This window comes from Saccostrea cucullata, unplaced genomic scaffold (genome assembly GCF_032062105.1).
Source record: "Saccostrea cucullata isolate Sc308-1 unplaced genomic scaffold, CSIRO_AGI_Scuc_v1 ctg4318, whole genome shotgun sequence".
NCBI classification, from domain to species: Eukaryota; Metazoa; Mollusca; class Bivalvia; order Ostreida; family Ostreidae; genus Saccostrea; species Saccostrea cuccullata.
The window spans coordinates 52,013-74,193 of NW_026940138.1; the positions used below are offsets into that span (position 1 = coordinate 52,013).

Here is a 22,181-nt window from a genome sequence, read left to right on the forward strand (position 1 = left end):
TTTGGTTGAAATTAGAGTTGGTTTCATTTTAAGTTAAAAAATTTGAAAAGAGAATATTTCAAATAATATTCAAACAAATAATATTTCATTCAACAACACAAAATATGCACACGCTTTAGACAAATACATATGGCGCTTAATACTTTTTAATTTAACATAGCTTCCGGTACATCTTTATGAACCAATTCGAGTTTAAATGTGCTTGTGATTGTTCATTCCCTCTATGTTTTTAGCTCACCTGAGCCGAACGCTCAAGAGAGCTTTTCTGATCACATTTTTGTCCGTCGTCCGTCCGTCATTCCGTCCGTCTGTCTGTCCGTCCGTCTTTAAATTTTTCACATTATTTTTGACTTCTTCTTAAGAACAACTGGGCCAATTTTGACCAAATTTGACCAAACTTGGTACAAACATTTTTGTGTGAAGGGAAGTTTAAGGGGATATAATCAAGAAAAGACAAAAATAGGGTAAGGTCTTTAAAAAAATTTCTTCTAAAGAACCACTGGGCCAATAAGGCTGAAACTGATGTGGAAGCACCTTGGGATAGTGTAGACTCTAAATTGTTCAAATGATGACCCCCGCTGGTTGGGCGGGGCCACAATGGTGAATCAAAGTTTCACATAGAAATATATAGAAAAAAAATTTTGAAAATCTTCTTCTCAAGAACCACTGGGCCAGAAAAGCCGAAACTTATGTGGAAGCATCCTGGTGAAGTGCAGATGCTAAATTGATCAAATCATGACCCCCGAGGGTAGGGCAGGGCCACAATGGGGAATCAAAGTTTTACATAAAAAAAATAGGAAAAATCTTTGAAAATTTTCCCAAGAACCACTAGACCAGAGAAGCTGAAACTCATGTGGAAGAACCCTTGGGAAGGGAGATTCTAAATTGTTCAAATCATGACCCCCAGGGGTAGGGCGAGGCCACAATGGGGTATCAAAATTTTACATAGAAATATATAGGAAAAATCTTTGAAAATCTTCTTCTCAAGAATCATTGGACCAGAAAAGCTGAAACTTATGTGGAAGCATCCTGGTATTGTAGATTTCAAATTGTGTAAATTATGATCATTCGGGTAGGGTAGGGTCACAATATGTATTACAAGGGGGGAATCTGGTAAAGAACAATATGACAAAAGGTGAGCGATGTGGCGGATGGGCCTCTCGTTTTACTATAATGTTTGAAACTGATTGAAGATTTACCAGTAGGTTCATGAACTAATACCTAAAATTTAATCTCTCCTGAAATCTGTTGTCAGAAGTAACATCAGGGGTAATACTTTTAATCATGTTTTTGTTCGTTTTTATTATTTGTTTAATTTGTTTTTAACATAGATTTTTGTGACCTACCATTTCCCATTTGTAAATAATATATGAACCACAAATATGAAACGCATGCCATTGATTTACAACATGTGACGATATATACATTTATTGTACGGTAACCTCTACTTCAAATGATTGAACTGAAAATATTTTTTGAAAATAAATTAGTAAAATTCACAAATCTGAGCATAAGACGGTAATGGAGGTAACTGTTTTGAAAAGTCGTCCCTTAATTATATAATAAAAAAAAATAACTTTTTTTTATTTTACAGTTTAGATATGCATGTGTTTTTAGTATACACTTGTGCATGTTGTCAAATGTTAATATTAATCACATATTTTTGCATGCACAAAAAGTTATCAAGAATCAAGTATTTCATATTACAATGAAACATGAGTAAACATTGGTATTTAAGAACAAATATCCATAAAACAAAACAAATAGGAGCAGAGGAAAAAACTAGACTGACAAATTCTTTCTGGTCTCTTTTGAATGATAGATTTAAATACAGTCAAACTTGTCTTAGCAGCCACCCGAAATCAACGGCCACCCGCGGTCAGCGGCCACTTTCAGTTCCCCCCGATGATTTTTCCTATATATTTTAACTGGAGTAAACGGCCACCTGTATAACGCGGCCAGCGGCCACTCAAATCCTCCCCCAACAATCTTATTGAAACTGTAATAAGCGGTCATTTCGTCACTTGTCGCGATTTCATCACATCTTTTAAACATGTTGGCTTGGGTAATTATATCCTAGATAGTCAATTAAACCTATAAATGCTATTAAACAAACTGGTTTAAGATAAGCTGAACTCTATTTTGTGTTTATGAAAAAAAATATTTGTCATGTTAGATCAATTTGTTGTTATATTTCAAGATCGCCGATTGAAAAATTAAAAGAATTTAATTACAATTGATACTTTCTCTAGCTAAAGAAATTCACACCTTTTAGATTTTGATTCCATGTTGAAGCCCTAATTGCTACTCTTGTAAAAACAGAGTGCTTCATATGGCATGATTATCTCGTGAATTTCACTGTCAAGAGAGGATCGATAGGGATTAGTCACGCTCTACTGATTTGACACCTGTTTATGGAATGATTTTCAACTGCGTAAATACTAGTACATCTCTCTGGTCAACTGGTTAATATTATTTGCGTGTCTGTGTATGTTAAACAGAAATTCTGACAGCTTTGTAAACAATGAAATAAATCAGACTTTATAAACTTCAGCAAGTAAGTTAATTACCGATTACCCCGGTAATTAAGTTGGGGGGGGGGGGGGTACACTGCTGACTATCTTTTTAACATATGCAAGTGAAATTTTTATTGACATATTTTTACTGAATTCCTATGCTTTATTTTATTTACCATAAATCTGTATTTTTGTGTATTTTTTTCTTTATACAGAAGGTTAATAGTTAGGCACTGTACATGCTGTATGTATTTCAAAAGAATTTATTTAATAATTCAATGTAACAAAAACACATTTATGAATGCAAGATGTTTACATTGTAACTAATATGTAGGAACAGAAACATGCACAAAACCTTAAACATTTCGAATTCTTTAATATTCTTTTTAAATGAGCTCGAATTATTATATATACACATAAAAAGATTTTGTGAAATTGAAGATTAATTATGATTAATTAATTTAACTGTAGTGTTTAATGCTGTTTATTTATTGACCAAATGTCCTTTTCGAGGGCAAACTGGAATAAGAGGCCACCTGTCTTATGCGGCCCGTTTCAAGACTTCCCAAAGGTGGCCTCTTAAAACAAGTTTGACTGTATATAATATGTAAATTTTGCTGTTTTTGAGTTTAACAGTGATTCATAAAGCGACTAGAGTAGCATTTTCAAAAATTTCCCCAATCTTAATAACGCTTAGAGCTTTGCAGTCCAATCCACCAATATCATTTTGATGGAATAAATTAAATGTCTGTAGAACTAATACTTGTCTGAATTATGTTAAGTGAAACAAATTCACTTTGTTTATTTCAAAAATATGTTTTAGGTGGTTAAATTCCAACAATATAACCAGTATTCAGACCAATGCCTTCAACGGTTTGTCAAATTTACAGGAACTGTAAGTATATAATCATCATCTGCAAGTCTCCTTTCTAGGTACCTTAACCAATTATGTCTTGATTTTATAGGTTCGTGTCTAATTAACTCATAATTATGTCTTTTATTTAACATTTGAGCATGATTACAAATCATTTTTTAGGTTTCATTTTTTTTAGGTCACCTGAGTAAACTTAGGTAAAATTTTGCTATCTGTTTTTTCGATTGTCGTGCGCCTGTACGTCAATCGCCCTCGTAAATATTTGTACATTCTCGGCTTCTTCTCTTCAAGAGCTCAACTTATTTAAACCAATTTTGGTACAAAGCATTTATGGAGAACAGAAATTGTGAATGTCATGGTCCCTGCCTCTCTCGGGCCTGTCTGGCGGGTCAAAACCATAAAAACTAATGCAATCTTTAAAAATCCTCTTATATACTTATGGACATCAAGGAATCAAACTGTGGCTTGATTGTAATAAGCATTAAATCCTCTACCAAAATTTTGAAATTCGTGCCCTAGGGCCAGGATTTTTGGCGCTATGACGGGGCTTTAATGATTGTATACTGAAATTGCATTAAATTGTTAAAAAAAATTCTTCTCTGCTGTTAAGAATTTAGCTGATGAACTAGGTAACAAATTTTGACTAGGGAGGCTGCCTCTTCCAAAATTGTGAATTTAATGGCCCTTTGTTCAAGGGTTCTGGTTTTAAGGCGGGGCTCTAATGATTGTATAGTGAACATGCATTAACTCTTTGAAAATCGTCTCCTCTGCTTCTGGAAATTAAGCTGACGAACTAAGTACATCGTTATGATAACAAAGAGTACCTCTTCCAAAATTGCGAATTTCAGGGCCCCTGGGTCAGGGTGGAACGCTAATTATTATATAATAAAATACATTATTTTTTTTTTAAATCTTCTGCTCTGCTTCTATCAATTAAGCTGACCAATAAAGTACACGGATATGATGAGGAAGAGTGTCTTTTCCAAAACTGTGAATTTCATGGCCCCTTGGTCAGTGGTTCCATTTTGGGGTGGTATTAGAGGGGGCTTATCTTTTATATACTGAAAGTAAATCAATACTTTGAAAATCTTCTCATCTGTTAATAAACTGGTGCTCACTCCTCCATGTCACCTGAACCCATTTCTGATGTTTTGAAGGTCCGTGTCTGCTTTGCTCCTACATTGTATTTTGTATTATTTCATGAGCTTTTGATCTTGATCCCTGTTCGTTATCCCCATATGTTTCTTTTTACAAATTTAAGTATGGAAAATCAATGATTTTTTTAATGCAAAAACTGTAACCTTTCCGATTAACTGAGGTCTTCCAACCGAATACAAACAGAACCTGTGGATAATGTCTGATTGTTTAATGCGTCATTGAATGTTGACGACTCTTTAAAATCCAGCTGATAACGTATTGTCTGTACATCAGCAAATAGACCTGCCTGACCTATGCCCAATAAAACCTACCGAATATGCACGTATACAGACGGGGGATAAACATTGCGATATTTATTCAATAACTTTTTATCATTTATTTTGATAGTATTTTTCCGGTTTACATTAACAGAATTTCTCTTATTTTCTCACCATAAGCATTTCTACTACATTAGTTACATGTAACAATTAAACGAATTTTCCTTACATCAGATATACATGTAGATGCATGTGATGTCATTGTTATAATGTAGAGTCCATAAAAACAAAATGTTGTCAAAAAAAAAAAAAACAAAGTTGACCTGGGTATTTACAGAATATTGCTTCATTATGCCCTCTTACATGTATACTCTTTTGAGAAATATATCAAAATACATGTAAAAATCAAGTTTGCAGCATTGTAAAATCTACAATTAATGAGAAAGGTCCTAAATTTTAATATTTAACAGAAACAACCCCTCAGTAAGCCAGATATCTTCTAAAATTATTAATATGTATGCTTTTGTAATCTTTTCTATCCTAAAATAAATTTTCGAATATTGTCAGTGGCATTTTTTGCGACAGACAATGTATTATTTATGATGCAGAATCATTTGAATTCAACACAAAAGTATGCTGAAGTTGATAGTTAGAGATGTTTCGTCATCACAACATATTTACATCCACTGAATATTTCTTTCCTTTATTTCTTATGAATACCATTGTCATATATCAGTGCATGATTTAATTCAACATAGCTACATCTTCACGGTGAACCCACTCGAGTTCAAATGTAATTTTTTATTTTGGATCTTTCTCTCTATATATTTCTTTTTATACTTTTTGGAATCAATCGAAGAATTACCAGCATGCTCATAGAAGAAAACATGAAATATAATCTCTCAAGGAAACCGTTGTCACGGGTAAAATGAGCTGTAATACTTTCATTATTGTTTTTGTCATAGACGATTTTTTAATTTGTTTAATTCGGTATTTACGTAGATTGTTGTATTCCACTTAAATATTTCATTTTGTAAATAATGTACGAACCACGAATATGAAAAAAACATACCCTTGATTTACGACATGTGACGGTATATACTTGTATCCCAAATCAACCTTCATTACAAATAATTGAACTGTTTTTTTACAGGAAATAGTAAAATTAATAATTTCAAGCAAAAGACGGCAATGGAAGTAAATGTATGTCATTGTATGATTCGTCACCCCTAAAATAATAATAATAAAATAATTCTCAATTAAGCTATAAATATATTTCAGTACGTACATGTATATGTTGTACCATTCTAATAGGAATGACATTTTATTGTATGCACAAAAAATAATAAAGAGTAATAAACTGCAATGCAGAGTAATTATTCTGTTATTATAATTCTATCATTTTATAAATTACAAAAATAAAACTCATTTATTTGAGAAATTACATTTCAAAATCAATGTAAGTGACATTTGTAATCTGTATTACGTATGAAAGAATTCCGAACCATGCTTGACCGCTCTGAACAATGATGGGTTTCATTCATCGTTTTTAAAAAAAGATTTTGATAAAGATCACGATTCTACAGGGTATATATTGTAAAAGGACTATCTACATTTGATTTCTGTTATTCCTTTCGTAGAATTCTTTACGAAAACAAAATCACCACGATACAGGACAATGCCTTCGCCGGCTTATACAATTTACGTAAACTGTAAGCGTGTCTAAAAAATTATTGTAACAGAAACCGTTTTATATGTTCACTACACGTCTATCATATTCTTTGCTATTGAATCATTTTCTACAAATATTTAACTTTTGGTTTCATACATGTTTGGTGGAAATTAGAGTTGGTTTCAATTTTAGTTAAAAAAATCTTTGAAAAAGAGAATATTTCAAATAACATTCAAACAAATAATATTTTATTCAACAACACAAAATATGCACACGCTATAGACAAATACGAGGGTTGTCCCGTAAAATCGTGGACAAAACATTATTTGTTTATTTATGCATATATCAATCTGAAATTTGTTGTGTATATTATTATAATATGTACTAAAAAATAGTGAAAATTTCAGAACGCAGTGATGTTTATTTTTCACACTGGACAACTTGTCCACGATTTAACGGGACAACCCTCGTACATAGCTTAGGGTGCTAAATACTTTTTAATTTAATATAGCTGCCGAATCTTTATGTACCCATTCGAGTTTAAATGTACTTGACTTGTGATTATTCAATCCCTCTACGTTTTTTTTACTATAATGTTTGAAACTGATTGAAGAATTACCAGTAGGTTCATTAGCTAATATCTGAAATTTAATCTTTCCTGAAATCTGTTGTCAGAAGTAACATCAGCTGTGATACCTAAAATCATGTTTTTGTTCAAGATTTTTTTCATTTGTTTAATTTGTTTTTCTTATAGATTTTTGTATAGACCTATCATTTCTCCTTTGTAAAAAATTTATGAACCACAAATATGAAATGCATGTCATTGATTTACAACCCTTGATATGTCGTCCCTTAATAATATTTTTAAAAATAACGTTTTTTTTAATTTGAAGTATAGATATGCATCTGGGTTTTTTTTTCAGTATATACTTGTGCATGTTGTTAAATGTTAAAATGAGTCACATATTTTTGCATGCACAAAAAGTTATCAAGAATAATGAACTGTAATGCAGGGTATTTACGAGTATACTGTATTTATATTTCTAACATTGAAGCAATTACATAAAAAATAGAAGTCGTTTATTTGAGAAATAACGTTTCAAAATCAATGCAAGTGACATAAGTAATCGATATAACGTATAAAGAGAATTCCAATCGATGCTTGCACAGCTCTGAACAATTGAGGTTTTTATTAATCACATTTTTAAATATAGATTTTGATTAATATCAAGATTCTTAAAGGGTATATGTTGCAAAAGGACTATCTACACTTTATTTCTGTTATTCTTTTCGTAGATATCTTTTCGACAACAATATCACCACATTAGAGGACAATGTTTTCGCCAGCTTACACAATTTACGTGAATTGTAAGTATGTTTTGTACTTATTGTAACAGAAACTGTTATATACGTTATAGAAATGTCTACCACAGTCTCTGCTGGTGAATAACTTCCTTCTGATTTTTTTACTTTGGCTTCCAAACATTTTTTTTGTTTTCAATTTGAGTTTATTTTAATTTATTACACACTTAGTAATAAATACAGGTTTTCTGCATATGCGATATGGCTGACGTCACAGTAGCCGTATCAGCCCTGCAGGGCTGATATGGATTTGCAGGGCTGATAACTTATATCAGCCCTGCAGGGCTAATACGGCTATTGTGACGTCAATATCACACCCTTAGTAAATTAAACCACAAAAACAGTACTTGTGATCATACACAATTTTTGGTGGGTTCATATTCTCTTATTTTTAACTTTAAAAAAAATAAGGTTAATCTTAATTTTCGAATACATATAATAGATTATTTTCAAATTACGGATCAAGTGCATTGAAATAGAAGTAGAAACAAACCCAAATCGTATGAGACAATAGATTATGTATATGTATGTAAGAAGTCCATGCATGATTATTTATTTATTTTCTCCTCAACTTAATGCATGCTGTATATTATTACTAAATATGTAATAAATATAATAAAACATACCCTTTTCCACATCACATCCTGTATCAGCCCTCGACCAATAACAGCCCTCGGGCCTTCGGCCCTCTGGCTGATATTGGTGTCTCGGGCTGATACAGGATGTTATATGGAAAAGGGTATGTATTATTCTCTATATTAGTTCAAATATATTGGAAAAAAGCAACGATTTTCAAATGATATTCAACCAACCAATATTTTACTCAACAACAAAAATATTCACAGGTTTTTGAAAAATACATACATGTATGATGCTTAATACTTTTTAATTTAACAGAGTAGTCGGTACATCTTTATGATGAACCCATTCGAGTTGAAATGTGCTTGTGATTGTTGAATCCCTCTATGTTTTTTACAAGTAGGTTTATGAACTAATATCTTAAATTTAATCTTTCCAGAAATCTGTTGTCAGAAGTAACATCAGCTGTAATACTTTAAATCGTGTTTTTGTTCAAGTTGTTTTTATTTGTTTAATTTGTTTTTCACATAGATTTTTGTATAGACCTACCATTTTTCCTTTGTAAATAATGTATGAACTACAAATTTGAAACTTGGCCATTGATTTACAACCTGTCCCTACTTCCCTCACTTATGCAGCAATATACCATTATTACCTGTATTCGGTGTTTATATATTTCAGTTGATTCGATATCTAAGAGCATGTTCCACGCATGAGCAATTTCTAATATAAGGTAACTTATCGACTAAAAATTGATGAAAGAAGAATATCAGCAGTCTCGTTTAAAGTCATCATTTCGTAGGTTCTATGGTCGATACAATGACCTTATCAGATAATTCAATTTTTCATTAGTCAAATGTTGACTGACGTTTTTCATACTAATTGTAGTCCATTATTCATACACTGAATTGACGACGGACTTTTTGTTATTCCTGATTATGACCGGTCAGCAGGAGATGCTCTCTCCTCCATATCACCTGATTCCATCTCTAAAATTTTGGAGGTCTGTGTTTACTCTACTTCTTTTTTGTATTGTTCTATGGACTTAGACTTGGAATACTGTTCTTTATCTCCATATCCTTCATACCCTCAGATACGCGTGGCGTCAGAGAACCCTCATTTAGTGTTTGTTAAGAGTGTGTATTTTGTTTTTGACAGCAACATGCTTGCCGATTAGTTTTGTAGGAGAGGAGCGTTAAAAGATCATTGGCCTCCATGGTATAATCATTTCGTGATGCCGGGCTCCTTACCCTTCGAATTTTTAAATAGTAGGTTTGACAGGACAGAATCTAATGGGCTGTGACAGAAGTCTGTAGGTGATTTTTTAAATGGTAGGATTGATATGCATTTCACAGTTAACTACCGGATAGATATTATTTGTGTTCCGTCCTTCTAAATTATTGCATAATGAATACGTTCAGTTAATCATGGTTAATTGACTAATTATAAGTCCCTCAGCACGTAATTGGCGCGGTCCTGAACTGCAACAGTAGTAGATTTGACTTCCTTTTTAAATGATGTTAAGCTCATGGCGGAGGCTGGTCAGGGCATTTCGTTCGGTTACAGTCAAATTGTCTCTAAATTATTGAAATAGATTTTACATAACCCCATTTTGATTGCATAGAGATAATTGTCTAAAGCAGTGTACAGTGTGTTGCCAGGGTTGTAATTGATATTGGTCATACATGTATAGGAGGGATGTAAAAAAAGTGATTGCCACCCGGCACCACGTGTGTCAACAAAAGAGGACCTGACACCTGAATCGGAGTTTTGGGCACAATTTGAGAATACATGTATTACAGGGTCTGCCACTCGTGAGAGGTCCAAACAGAATTAAGTTCTAATTATATATGTATTATAACTGTATAGAAATATGGACATGGCGTTGCAGCAATTTCTGATAATGATTGACTTTGCTTGCCATTTGGTGATAGTTGTGGTGGATATGCATTATTTCTGTTCCACGGATAAAGTGTTCATCCGAAGTTGTCTGTTTTTGGATATCAGTCAATAGTTACGAAAATGTATTTTGTCAAGTGTCTTCTGATCTTTCGGGGAATGTGAACACAAATTCGGTGCATTAGGAGTGTTAGAAACACAGGTAGGTTAAGGTTACAACCAAATATTCTACTTGCCTATATGCTATGACGTCATAATAAGCTATATGACGTGATATTTAGAGATAAAAATTTCTTAAAACCGATATTTAAGATTGATTTGAGGTCGTAAAAATGAACCAAAATATGCAGAGGATTAATATTAACGGAATTTTGTCGTTCCTGGGCCTCTGTAGTTATCACAGGGGTTACATGCCCAACCCGTGACGTCATAACTGTTGATCATGCAGTAGCAGAGTGAAAGTGAAAAGTAACGAATATTGACGTAAACAAACACAAGAAATCGGAGTTTAAAAGCATTTAGAATGAATATCATGTGTGATTCTTGTGGGAATAAAGCATATGAATAAGGTATGGTTATATAATTCTGCAATGTCTTCTTAAAATTAAAGCAGGGAGGGTGTTTACTTGCCAATCAGCATTTCCTCTGTCGTTCGTAACAAAAAAGATGCAAAAGTTCAACACTACGCCGCATACCTTGAAATTTAATTTTTGTTTCTATCTAAAGTTCTTATTCTTTTGTTTTTGAAAAGTGCTGCTAGAATCGTATTGGTTACGGGAATTGATGCATTTTTTTCGATGTTATGAACAAAATGTAAAAATTTTGGGAAGGTTTCGTCCGAAATTGTTGAATAATTATTTCTATAAGAGGACAGTAGGATTCTAGCAGCACTTTTCATGGTACAGAGATGTTTTAACATAACTATCAATATAAATAGGAACTAATTATCCCCGGGGTAGTGTTAAACTTTTCACTTTTTTATTAAGGCATATTTTCTAATTATAGACGTCACGTGGTGACGTCGTGGTGAAGTGCCTCCTGTAGTATAAGTTCCATTGAAGACTATAGAATACATAATTATAGTAAAAGTTTTATCCTTGACTTTTCCGATTTATAAGTGTTGCATATTAATTATAAAAAAAGTGTTAATTCGCCGAATTCCGATCCATGTGCTCCCTTAACACACCCGCGAAGTGTTTGTGCTCAAAAAGATCATATAAGGACTATTAATATACTATATAATAAACGAATTAAATTTCTCCATCTTGATTAAAATTAGATCCGGAAATTCCAAATTGACCCACATACATGTAGTTTAGAAATATTTAACGAAGATATAATGATCAGTTTTTCCATTTTGAAGTATAACAGTACTGTTAATTTTGGATTCCTATTTTTCCTTCCTGGTTGCACAAAATGCCGTTTTTGCAGTTAAATGTGTTATCCTGGTTCTGAAATATCCTTCAAAATATTTCTTATGAATTAAATCAACAAAGTGTGACAAATATAGTAAATATATTCTGAAAATGCAGGAAAAATTGAGCCAATTTCAATGTAAAATTGAAATTGTTTATTAGTATCTGAAAATATAGATCATATATACACTGTAATACCTCTGCTTTTGATGATCTTTTCTAAATATTCAAGATAAATTTGGCCTACATGTATTTGCTTAAAATCAGAAAAGTTTAAGTCTTTAAAATAATTTTCTTGCTTATTAAAGTTTCAATACTTTAAAAATCGCTTTTTATTAGTGCAGAAAGGTCAAAGTATTGATTTTGCGAAGCAATTTAAAACTTTTTGTAAGTCACAATTTTTAAGTGTCTTTTTTTTAAAGTTCAATTTGCTTCATGCTTCCATTGGATAAAAATATTGGAGGGAAAACGTCAAAAATATAATTTTAATGTAAGACACAAATTTCAGTGCAAAAGGTCATATTAAATGTACTGTAGCGCCAAAAGAAGCGTATTGATCCCCTTTTTTATTTGAATTTTAATTAAGGAATCTCTCTACACAAGTACAAAATTTTTTTTGGACATTGAGAAAAATATATCGTATAAAGGAGTAAATAAAAAGCTTACGTATTTATGTAATTTTCACTGTATGGTGCGTGGCATGTACCCCCGGGAAAAATCAAAGACAACACAGTATCAGTGAAAAGAAATCACTGTTTAGCATTTCAATAGAGAAAATACATGTAAATAACACATACAGTTAAATTATCTTGGCCTTTTGAAATGTTCAGAATACTTTAATTAATTGCAAATTCAGTAAGAATTGTAAATTTCTATTTTTTAGAATTTAGATTAAGGGTCAGATCACTCTTACTGCAGAAAAATACCTTAGAATCAGAACTCTTTAGTGTGCAGTGTAGAGAGGGTTCTAAGCTATGTATGTAGAAACTAAAAATATACTTGGCAAAAAAAGTTTAAGACTTTGAATATTAGAACCCAACGTCGTTAAATACGGGAAAAAGTAACATTGAATTAATTATGACGTCATAATGCATCTAACACAGGGTAAACACATTTATATCCACAACTTTTTCACAAATATAGGCAAATCTCATAATATGAAAAGCCTTTCCGTAGCTTGTTCTTGTTGCTTGAAACACTAAAGAAGACATGAGAACTTGAGTTGAGTGAAGATGTCATTTATTGACCAGATAAATGTCAAAAGTGAACAAAAGCACATAAAATATACAATATAACATACAATTATGTAAATTTTAGTTGGGATTATGCCAAATAATGAATAGTTTCAACTTAGACATAATATATTGCGACTTAGTGCTTATCCCAGCTATATAATGATTACCAAGTTTGTTTAACAAAAAGTTGGAGTAAACAAATGGGCCACATGGCATGCTAAATGCTAAGTGCTTGATCGTATACAATGAGGGAAAATGTATACAACAAAAATTCAACAATTAAGAATTTCCATTTCAAATATTGGTATTAAATGGGAGGAGGATCGGAGGTGGCGGTAAATTGACTTCAAACTCGTGTTTCCGCAAAATTAAATTAATTGAGCACTCGATCCCGATCAAGCCGAAACCGATCCAAACATGAGTTCAATCCCGATGCGATACAGATATAATTTGTCTACATTTTACAGGATCATTACAATTGAAAGTGACAAAAAAGGCAAAACAGTAGCGTTTTTTCTTACAATTTTGAAAGAACAAATCTAGAAATAAGTTTTATTGCGATTAGCCCTTAATTACAAGAACAATCAAGGTAGATGAATTATTCAAAGTTGAAGTAAAAAAAAAAAAAACAAATAAAGACCAGTCACGGCATTTAGTGAACTGGAGGCTCAAGATCGCCACATCGAACATAAGATGTAAAATTTGGTAGTGGTTGTTTCTTCGTCAAGCGAACTGTATTAAAAATTAAAGTAAAAAGACATTTAGATGAGATTTCAAAAACGAACCTCCCTATCAATCCTTTTCATGGAAATTCCAGCATTTTGTTGAAAGATCTGTGCCCGAATTCAACATAAATGTTCTCCTTTGGGAACTCCTGTATCGTTTGAATATCAACTTCTCAGAGCCGAACGTATGCTCTTTTACAAATCTAGAAATGACGTTGGTTTTTGTTTTAAGGCATTATTATACTCTAAGGAAGGTCTTGACATTGTCAACATTAATACAAACTTAAGAGATGAAAGAAAATTAAACATTATTTATATGATTTTCTTTCAAGGTTTACGAAGGTAAAGAGTACATTTCCTTCTGTTATAACCCCGAGATAATAACATTTTTAATATCACTCACTAATTCCCAGCTTTACTTTTCTCCGAATTTTTATTTCGATCTAGATCTAAAACGACAGGACAAATATCTGTGAGAATGAAAATCTCATTTATCCAATAAGTAAATCACAAAAAAATAAGTTTTACAAACAAGGGGGGGGGGTGAGCAAAAACAAAACAAACGTTTTGCACGCACATATAGATATACACATTTCACAAGGTATGAACACATACGTTCTGATCCCCCCCCCCCTAGAAATTATCTCACAAAGAAAACTTTAGTTCTGACTAAATACAACATAAACTTGCCAAAAAAAATATGTACGGCGTACAAAAAGCAAAAGATGGCGACAAATATGCCTCACAAAGACAAAGGATGTTATAAAAGTGTGACTTCAACAAAAAGTCGTAAAAAGAATTTTAAAAAAAATGGGTTTTTTTTACATCATGGAGAGACTTCAAAATGTAAGGGATGTTACACTGTACTACTAACATGTGAAAAGCTTCAATTCTAAGTGCAAATGAAAAATAATAGGTGGGAATGATAATGGGGACTTGGTGGGGAATTAAACTCCAAAGGGCTAAAAACGTGTTCCTCGCATCAATGATTGGCAATAATAACAAAACCACGTGACTCTTAATTAAATTCTCATTGAATAATGCGCCATCAACTTGGCTTATATTTCTTGGGGTTGAACACGGTTAAAACAATAGAGGTTTCAAAAGGAGGGCAACAACTTTAACAGGAAACGTATCGCCAAAATGCTATATCTACATACATGTAATAGGTGTTATATATTTCTCACTATTTCCAAGATACAAGCAGCTCAACGCAGCTTTGTTTTGCTCCGAATTTCTTTTTTAAATACGACAGGACAAATATCTGTGAGAATGAAAATGCCATTTATTCAATACAACGAAAAAATAAGTTTTACAAACAAGGGGGGGGGGGGGGAATCAGCAAAAACAAAACAAACATTTTGCACGCACATATAAAAAGGACATTTCCCTCTGTTATTACCACGAGATTTTAAAACTTTCAAAAATGAAATGTGAAGTAAAGAAACAGTAATCGTACCTAAAATCAAAAGAGATACGTACGAACACAGACAAACTATGTCGAACAGATGTGGGATTAAGTGCAAAGGTAGAGTAAGCATCTAATTTCCAAAAATACCATTTTGGTTATCCGTTTTTATTTTTCGGTTAAAAATGATTATTTTTCTCTAAATGTTTTGTAGTAATTGTAGGATTGTGGAACGACTATTTCCATTATCTAAATATTTTTTATTATTCTCTACGCAGAAAACACATAAAACATTGTATTCTTGATTTACTTTTATAAAAAGATGTTTTTTCATATTACAATGAAACATAAGGAGACAACGATCAGTATGTAAGAACAAAAGTCCATAAAACAATACAAAATAAAAGCAGTGGAAAAATTAGACTGAAAAATTCTTTCTGGTCTCTCATAAATGATAGATTTAAACATATAATATGTAAATTTTGCTGTTTTTGAGTTTAACAGTGATTCATCAAGCGACTTGAGAAACATTTTTCAAAAATTCACCAAACTTAATAACGCTTAGGGCTTTGCAGTCCCATCCACCAATATCATTTTGATGGAATAAATTAAATGTCTGTAGAAATGATACTTGTATGAATCATGTTAAGGGAAACAGATGCACTTTGTTTATTCTAAAAATCTTTTTTAGGTGGTTATATAACAACAAGATAACCATTATTCAGACCAATGCCTTCAATGGTTTGTCAAATTTACAGGAACTGTAAGTATATAATCATCATCTGCAAGTATCCTTTCTACGTACCTTGATCAATTATCTCTTGATTTTCTAGGTTCGTGTCTAATCTACTCATAATTATTTCTTTTATTTAACATTTGAACATGATTACAATTCATTTTTAGGTTTCATTTTTTAGGCTACCTGAGTAAACTCAGGTGACATATTGCTATCTTTTTTTCCGTTGTCGTGCGTCTGTACGTCGTCCGCCTTGCGCAAATATTTGAACATTCTCGGCTTGTACTCTGCAACCGCTCAACTTATTTAAACCAATTTTGGCACTAAGCTTTTATCGGTGAACAGAAATTATGAATGTCATGGTCCTGCCTCTCTCGGGCCTGAGAGGTGGGCCAAAACCATAAAAAATAATGCAATCTTTAAAAATCCTTTTCTATATTTCTGGACATCAAGGAGTCAAACTGTGGCTTGATTGTAATAAGCATTAAATCCTCTACCAAAATTTTGAAATTCGTGCCCTAGGGCCAGGATTTTTGGCGCTATGGCAGGGCTTTAATGATCATATACTGAAAATGCATTAAATCGTTAAAAAATTCTTCTCTGCTGTAACGCATCTAGCTGATGAACTAGAGTAAAAAGTTTTGTTGAGGGAGGCTCCCTCATCCAAAATTGTGAATTTAATGGCCCTTTGATCAAGGGTTCTGGTGGTATGGCGGGGCTCTAATGATTTTATAGTGAACATGCATTAAATCTTTGAAAATCGTCTTCTCTGCTCCTAGGAATGAAGCTGACGAACTAAGTAGTTAGTTATGATGATTAAGAGTGCCTCGTCCAAAATGGTGAATTTCAGGGCCCCTGGGTCAGGGTTCTGTTGTTAGGTATAGGGAGGAACTCTAATTATTCTATAATAAAATACATTAAATATTTCCAAATCTTCTCCTCTGCTTCTGTCAATTCAGCTGATGAATAAAGTACACAGTTATGATGAGGAAGAGTGTCTATTCCAAAATTGTGAATTTCATGGCCCCTTGGTCAGTGGTTCTATTTTGGGGTGGTATTATATGGGTCTTATTAATTATATACTGAAAGTAAATTGATACTTTGAAAATCTTCGCATCTGCCAGTTAACAGGTGCTCACTCCTCCATGCCACCTGATCCCATCTATGATGTTTTGAAGGTCCTTGTCTGCTTTGCTCCTACATTGCATTTTGTATTATTTTATGAACTTTTGATCTTAATCACTGTTCGTTATCCCAATATGTTTCTTTTTACAAATTTAAGTATGGAAAATCAATGATTTTTTTCAGTGCAAAAACAGGAAGCTTACCTATTAACGGATGTCTTCAACCAAATACAATCTGAACCTGTGGATAATGTCTGATTGTTTAATGCGTCATTGAATGTTGACGACTCTTTAAAATCCGACTGATAACTTATCGTCTGTTCATCGGGAAATAGACCTGCCTGACCTATGCCCAATAGAACTAACCGAATATGCACGTATACCGACGGGGGATAAACATCCCGATATTTATTCAATAACTTTTTATCATTTATTTGATAGTAATTTTCTGGTTTACATTAACAGAATTTCTCTTATTTTCTCACCATAAGCATTTCTACTACATTAGTTACATGCAACAATTAAACGAATTTTCCTTATATCAGATATACATTTCGATGCATGTGATGTCATTGTTATAATTTAGAGACGATAAATACAAAATGTTGTCACAAACAAATAAAGTTGACTTGGGTATTTACAGAATATTGCTGCATTATCCCCTCGAATACCCTATTGAGAAATATATCAAAACATATGTAAAAAAAAAATTCGCAGCATTGTTAAGTCTAAAATTAATGAGAAAGGTCCTAAATTTGCATATGCATTTTTAATTGTTTTTATCCTAAAATAAATTTTCGTATATCGTCATAGGCATTTTTTGCGGAATATTATTTATTTATGCAAAATCATTTGGATTCAACACCAAAGTATGCTGAAGTTGATAATTAGAGATGTTTACATCCACTGAATATTTCTTTCCTTTTTTTCTTTTGAAAACCATTGTCATATATCAGTGCATGATTTAGTGTAACATAGCTACATCTTCACGATGAACCCATTCGAGTTAAAATATACTTCTAATTTTGTTTATTTCTCTCTATATATTTTTCTTTCTATACTTTTTGGAATTAAACGAAGAATTACCAGCATGCTCATAAAAGAAAATATGAAATATAATCTCTCAAGGAAACCGTTGTCAGGGGTAAAATCAGCTGTAATACTTTTATTATTGTTTTTGTTATAGACGATTATTTTATTTTGTTTAATTCGGTTTTCACGTAGATATAGAATCTCCCATATTTTGTTGTTTGATATGATTTTTATCCAACGAGTTGTGTGTTTTCTATCCCCGAGCCTTGGCGAGGGGATAGAAAACACACAACGAGTTGGATAAAAATCATATCAAATCACAAACCATGGGAGATTCTTTTTATCACATATTTTTGTTCACTATAAATGTGTATTTTGTTGTTATTTCTAATTCAAAGTTCCTTTTTGGTTGCCTTGGACCAAATAACGTAATAAATAAAGTTACGCTGTATGAAATAGTTCGTACAAATATAAAAGAAAGAAAATATTTTAGCACTTTTTTTTTAATATATGAATTAAATCTTGTAAAAATACATCAAATAAAGTAAAATTTGACAACTTAAGTCATTATCCCCATCATACACATGTATTTGTTTATTTACATTACGTCACGTGGCGTAGGAATACATAGTGTTGATACGAAAACGATATCACATGAGCTATATCAACGGGATAAAGGGGACAATATGTGATAAATTGTTGTATACCACTTCATTATTTCCTTTTTTTAAATAATGTATGACCCACGAATATGAAAAAAAAAACATGCCCTCGATTTACGACATATGACGGTATATATTTGTATCCCAAATCAACCTTCACTTCAAATAATTGAACTGTTTTTAAAGGAAATGGTAAAATTCATAATTTAAGCACAAGACGGCAATGGAAGTATGTGTATGTCACTGTATGATTCGTCGCCCCTAAAAAATTTTTATAAAATAATTTTTTTTAATTCCCAGTTAAGCTATATATATATTTTCAGTACGTATATGTTGTGCAATTTTCATAGGAATAACACTTTATTGTATGCACAAAAATTATCAAGAATAATAAACTGCAATGCAAAGTAATTACGAGGGTTGATCCAAAAGTAATGTCACAACTTTGATAAAATTGCTATTAATCGACGTAAAGCAAAAAAATAGTACATGATGGAAGCTTTATTTATTTCAAACCAAACCTGAAAAATTCAACGGAATATGATGTATAATTTTCAAAATATCGGATTTTAAACAATGCGCGTTTATGGTAGTCGCCGCACCAACGGATACACAACGTAATACTTTTAAGCATTCACCCTTCGTTTCATTAAAAAATATTTGTAATTCGCAAACACTTTCACCTATTTTAGTTTCTTTAAGAATTCTTGGTACTATTATACACTCACTCATTTCATAATTAATCCCTCTGTCAAAATTTTTTGAACAGTAGCATAAGACAAACTTAAAAATTCACAAGTCACTCTTTACGTCTGTCTTTTTTGACAACGTCAGGCATCATTGAACGTTTCCGTCCGATCTCCTATCTTTAGGTCTTCTTGTCCTCTGCTAATCATTCAGTGACCAATCACCCGCCCAAAATTGCTAAAACCATCTATTAAGATGTCTCTTATTTACGTTCTTTATTCTCTAAGTCTGATTGATTAACGAAAATGTCTCTAGTGATCATTCCCATATTTTGAAGCAAAAATGCATTACAACTCGTCGAGCCTTTTTTCCCAATATCGACAATCCCATTGTTCAATTCAACAGAGTAAAACACAATGTTTATGATCACAAATACCAATTCAGTCATTTAATTTTCAATTAAAGACTAGAAAATGACAAGAATTTTGTCCTTAAAAAACTTGGGAGATTATGTGCTTTTTTAGAATCTTTTTAATGTGTTTTTCTTTTTAATTCTAAGAAAATATACACTTGAAAACGTGACGTTCCGTTGTGACGCGGCGACACCCCCTATGCTCTCTGTTTTAAACATTTATAAAATAAATTCAAATAAACATTAATAAATTAAAATTTCAATGTTAATTAGATTTATATTTGTGCAACTTTTGGTGTATTGTATTTGATAATTTGACGCCATATATAAAAGATATGGACACTGTGACATTACTTTTCGATCAACCCTCGTATAATATAATTATAATTCTATTATTTTATAAATTACAAAAATAAAACTCATTTATTTGAGAAGTTACATTTCAAAATTAATGCAAGTGGCATTTGTAATCTATATTACATATGAAAGAATTCTACAAATATTTAACTTTTGGTTTCATACATATTTGGTTGAAATTAGAGTTGGTTTCAATTTTAGTTAAAAAAAATTCTTTGAAAAAGAGAAGATTTCAAAAAACATTAAAACAAATAATATTTTATTCAACAACACAAAATATGCACACGCTATGGACAAATAAATATGTTGCTTAAGGTAGGTACCTAGTACTGGACCTACTTGTGATATTTCAAAAAATTGTTCTCAAATGTTTAGATTGTTCATACTAAAGTATGATGAATTGGAAAAAAGAAGGGGTTGTCAATATTATTACTGAGAGAGAGTTTCTAAAACATAGGTACCCCCATTTGTCAATTGACGATATTAGATTCCAATAAAGGTTTCACATAATTTGTACATAAAAACACTAATTTTGATGCAAATGAATGATTTTTCCTATTAAAATCAAAGAAATATATCCAATTAAACAAATTACGGTGAAATTTTATTCTTATTATATTTTCCTTGGTTTTTGGGGACTAAATTGAATAAAATACAACCCTCGACCAGCCCAAAAACTTGGAAGTACAACACTATTAAAATTATTGTAAGAATAAATGACTTGTGATTTTTCAGTCAAATTCTCAAATTATGTTCATCTATGACTATTTGTTAAAATTAAATTAAAAAAACAGCACATTGCCAGCATATATTTTTTCTCAGCACCACCATTTATTTACACGTTTTTTGTCCAAATTGAGAATTTTGACAAGGAATTTCAAATGAGGGAAGATAAAAAATCCAGAGCTATTGATGACTTTTATTTCATTTCATAGATGCATAACTGCAAAAGAATAACAACATTTTTTAGAATATAATATAATTTTACAACCTATAAAACTTTCTGTGTGCCATTAATTACAGATATATTTCACATATTATACATGTATCTGTTTTTCAAGTAAATGAAATGAAAATCCACAGTCTAATCAGTCATCAATTTTGAAGCATTACTCTTTCCACTACATTGAGTCAAAATACATCCAATTATGTGTTCAACAGTATACACAAAAAATTAGTATACAACAGAATATTAACAGTCAGCATAAAAAACAAATACAGTCTAACGTTAGGTTGAGTGTTGACTGAAATCTCCCATACAAGTTTTTAGACCTTTATTTTACACACTGTATTGTCTAAATTAAAATACTTACAAACAGTAATCATTCACAGCTATTCAAGTATTCAACCAATTTGTTGATTACATTAGATGACTTGGATATTCTAGGCTGCTTTGAACCCGATAATGGTTCACTAAAAACATTTCGTAACCCATTATGTGGATCCCTCTTGTGGATTAGCACCAACTTAGACAAACTATTTGCAATCAACTTCTTTGAAATCATGGAAGATACAATCTTTGCCTTAACAAGGGGCTCTAAAGACTTCTTTGTGGTATAATAATTCTAACTGAACACATCATTAGCTAAACACAGAGCCAACAACTTCATTTCAAAAAGTTCCCTCAATGCCTTCACATCAGCAATAGCATTATGAGCTTCATAATTTTTTCCAATGAAAGTATTTACAAGAGTGACTTGTTTAAAATCTTTAACATCATCTTTGCTGAAAGACTTCCTAGACACTTGTAAGGTATCTATAAAACCAGTGACAGTGCTAGCAAAACTGTCAAGTAATGTACATTTGACTAGCTGATTCATTAACACTGGTAGGTCAAAACATTGTATATTGTGCCCAATCAAAATAGGTTTACAATCAACAGTATTCAAAAATTCAACAAACTGCTGAAGTCCTTCAAAGGGCTCTTTATGGTCCACCTTCTTGCCATTATGCTTCAGCACACCACCAACAAAAGTAAGCCCAGTTGCTGCAGATGCATCAAGACTAATTGGGGACTGCGGTGTCAAGTACATGTTGAACTCTCTCTCTCCACATACAGCTGCAATCTGAA

At 32.0% G+C, this 22,181-nt stretch overlaps 1 protein-coding gene across 1 annotated transcript in view; it reads left to right on the plus strand.

Moving 5' to 3' along the window:
* LOC134254863 (leucine-rich repeat-containing protein 4C-like) overlaps positions 1-22,181 on the plus strand; it is a 46,315-nt gene that overhangs the window by 19,396 nt on the left and 4,738 nt on the right. The window contains exons 2-3 of the mRNA XM_062737401.1: positions 6,446-6,517; positions 15,792-15,863. Coding sequence (XP_062593385.1) covers positions 6,446-6,517; positions 15,792-15,863 — 144 coding nt within the window. The remainder of the gene's footprint in view (positions 1-6,445; positions 6,518-15,791; positions 15,864-22,181) is intronic.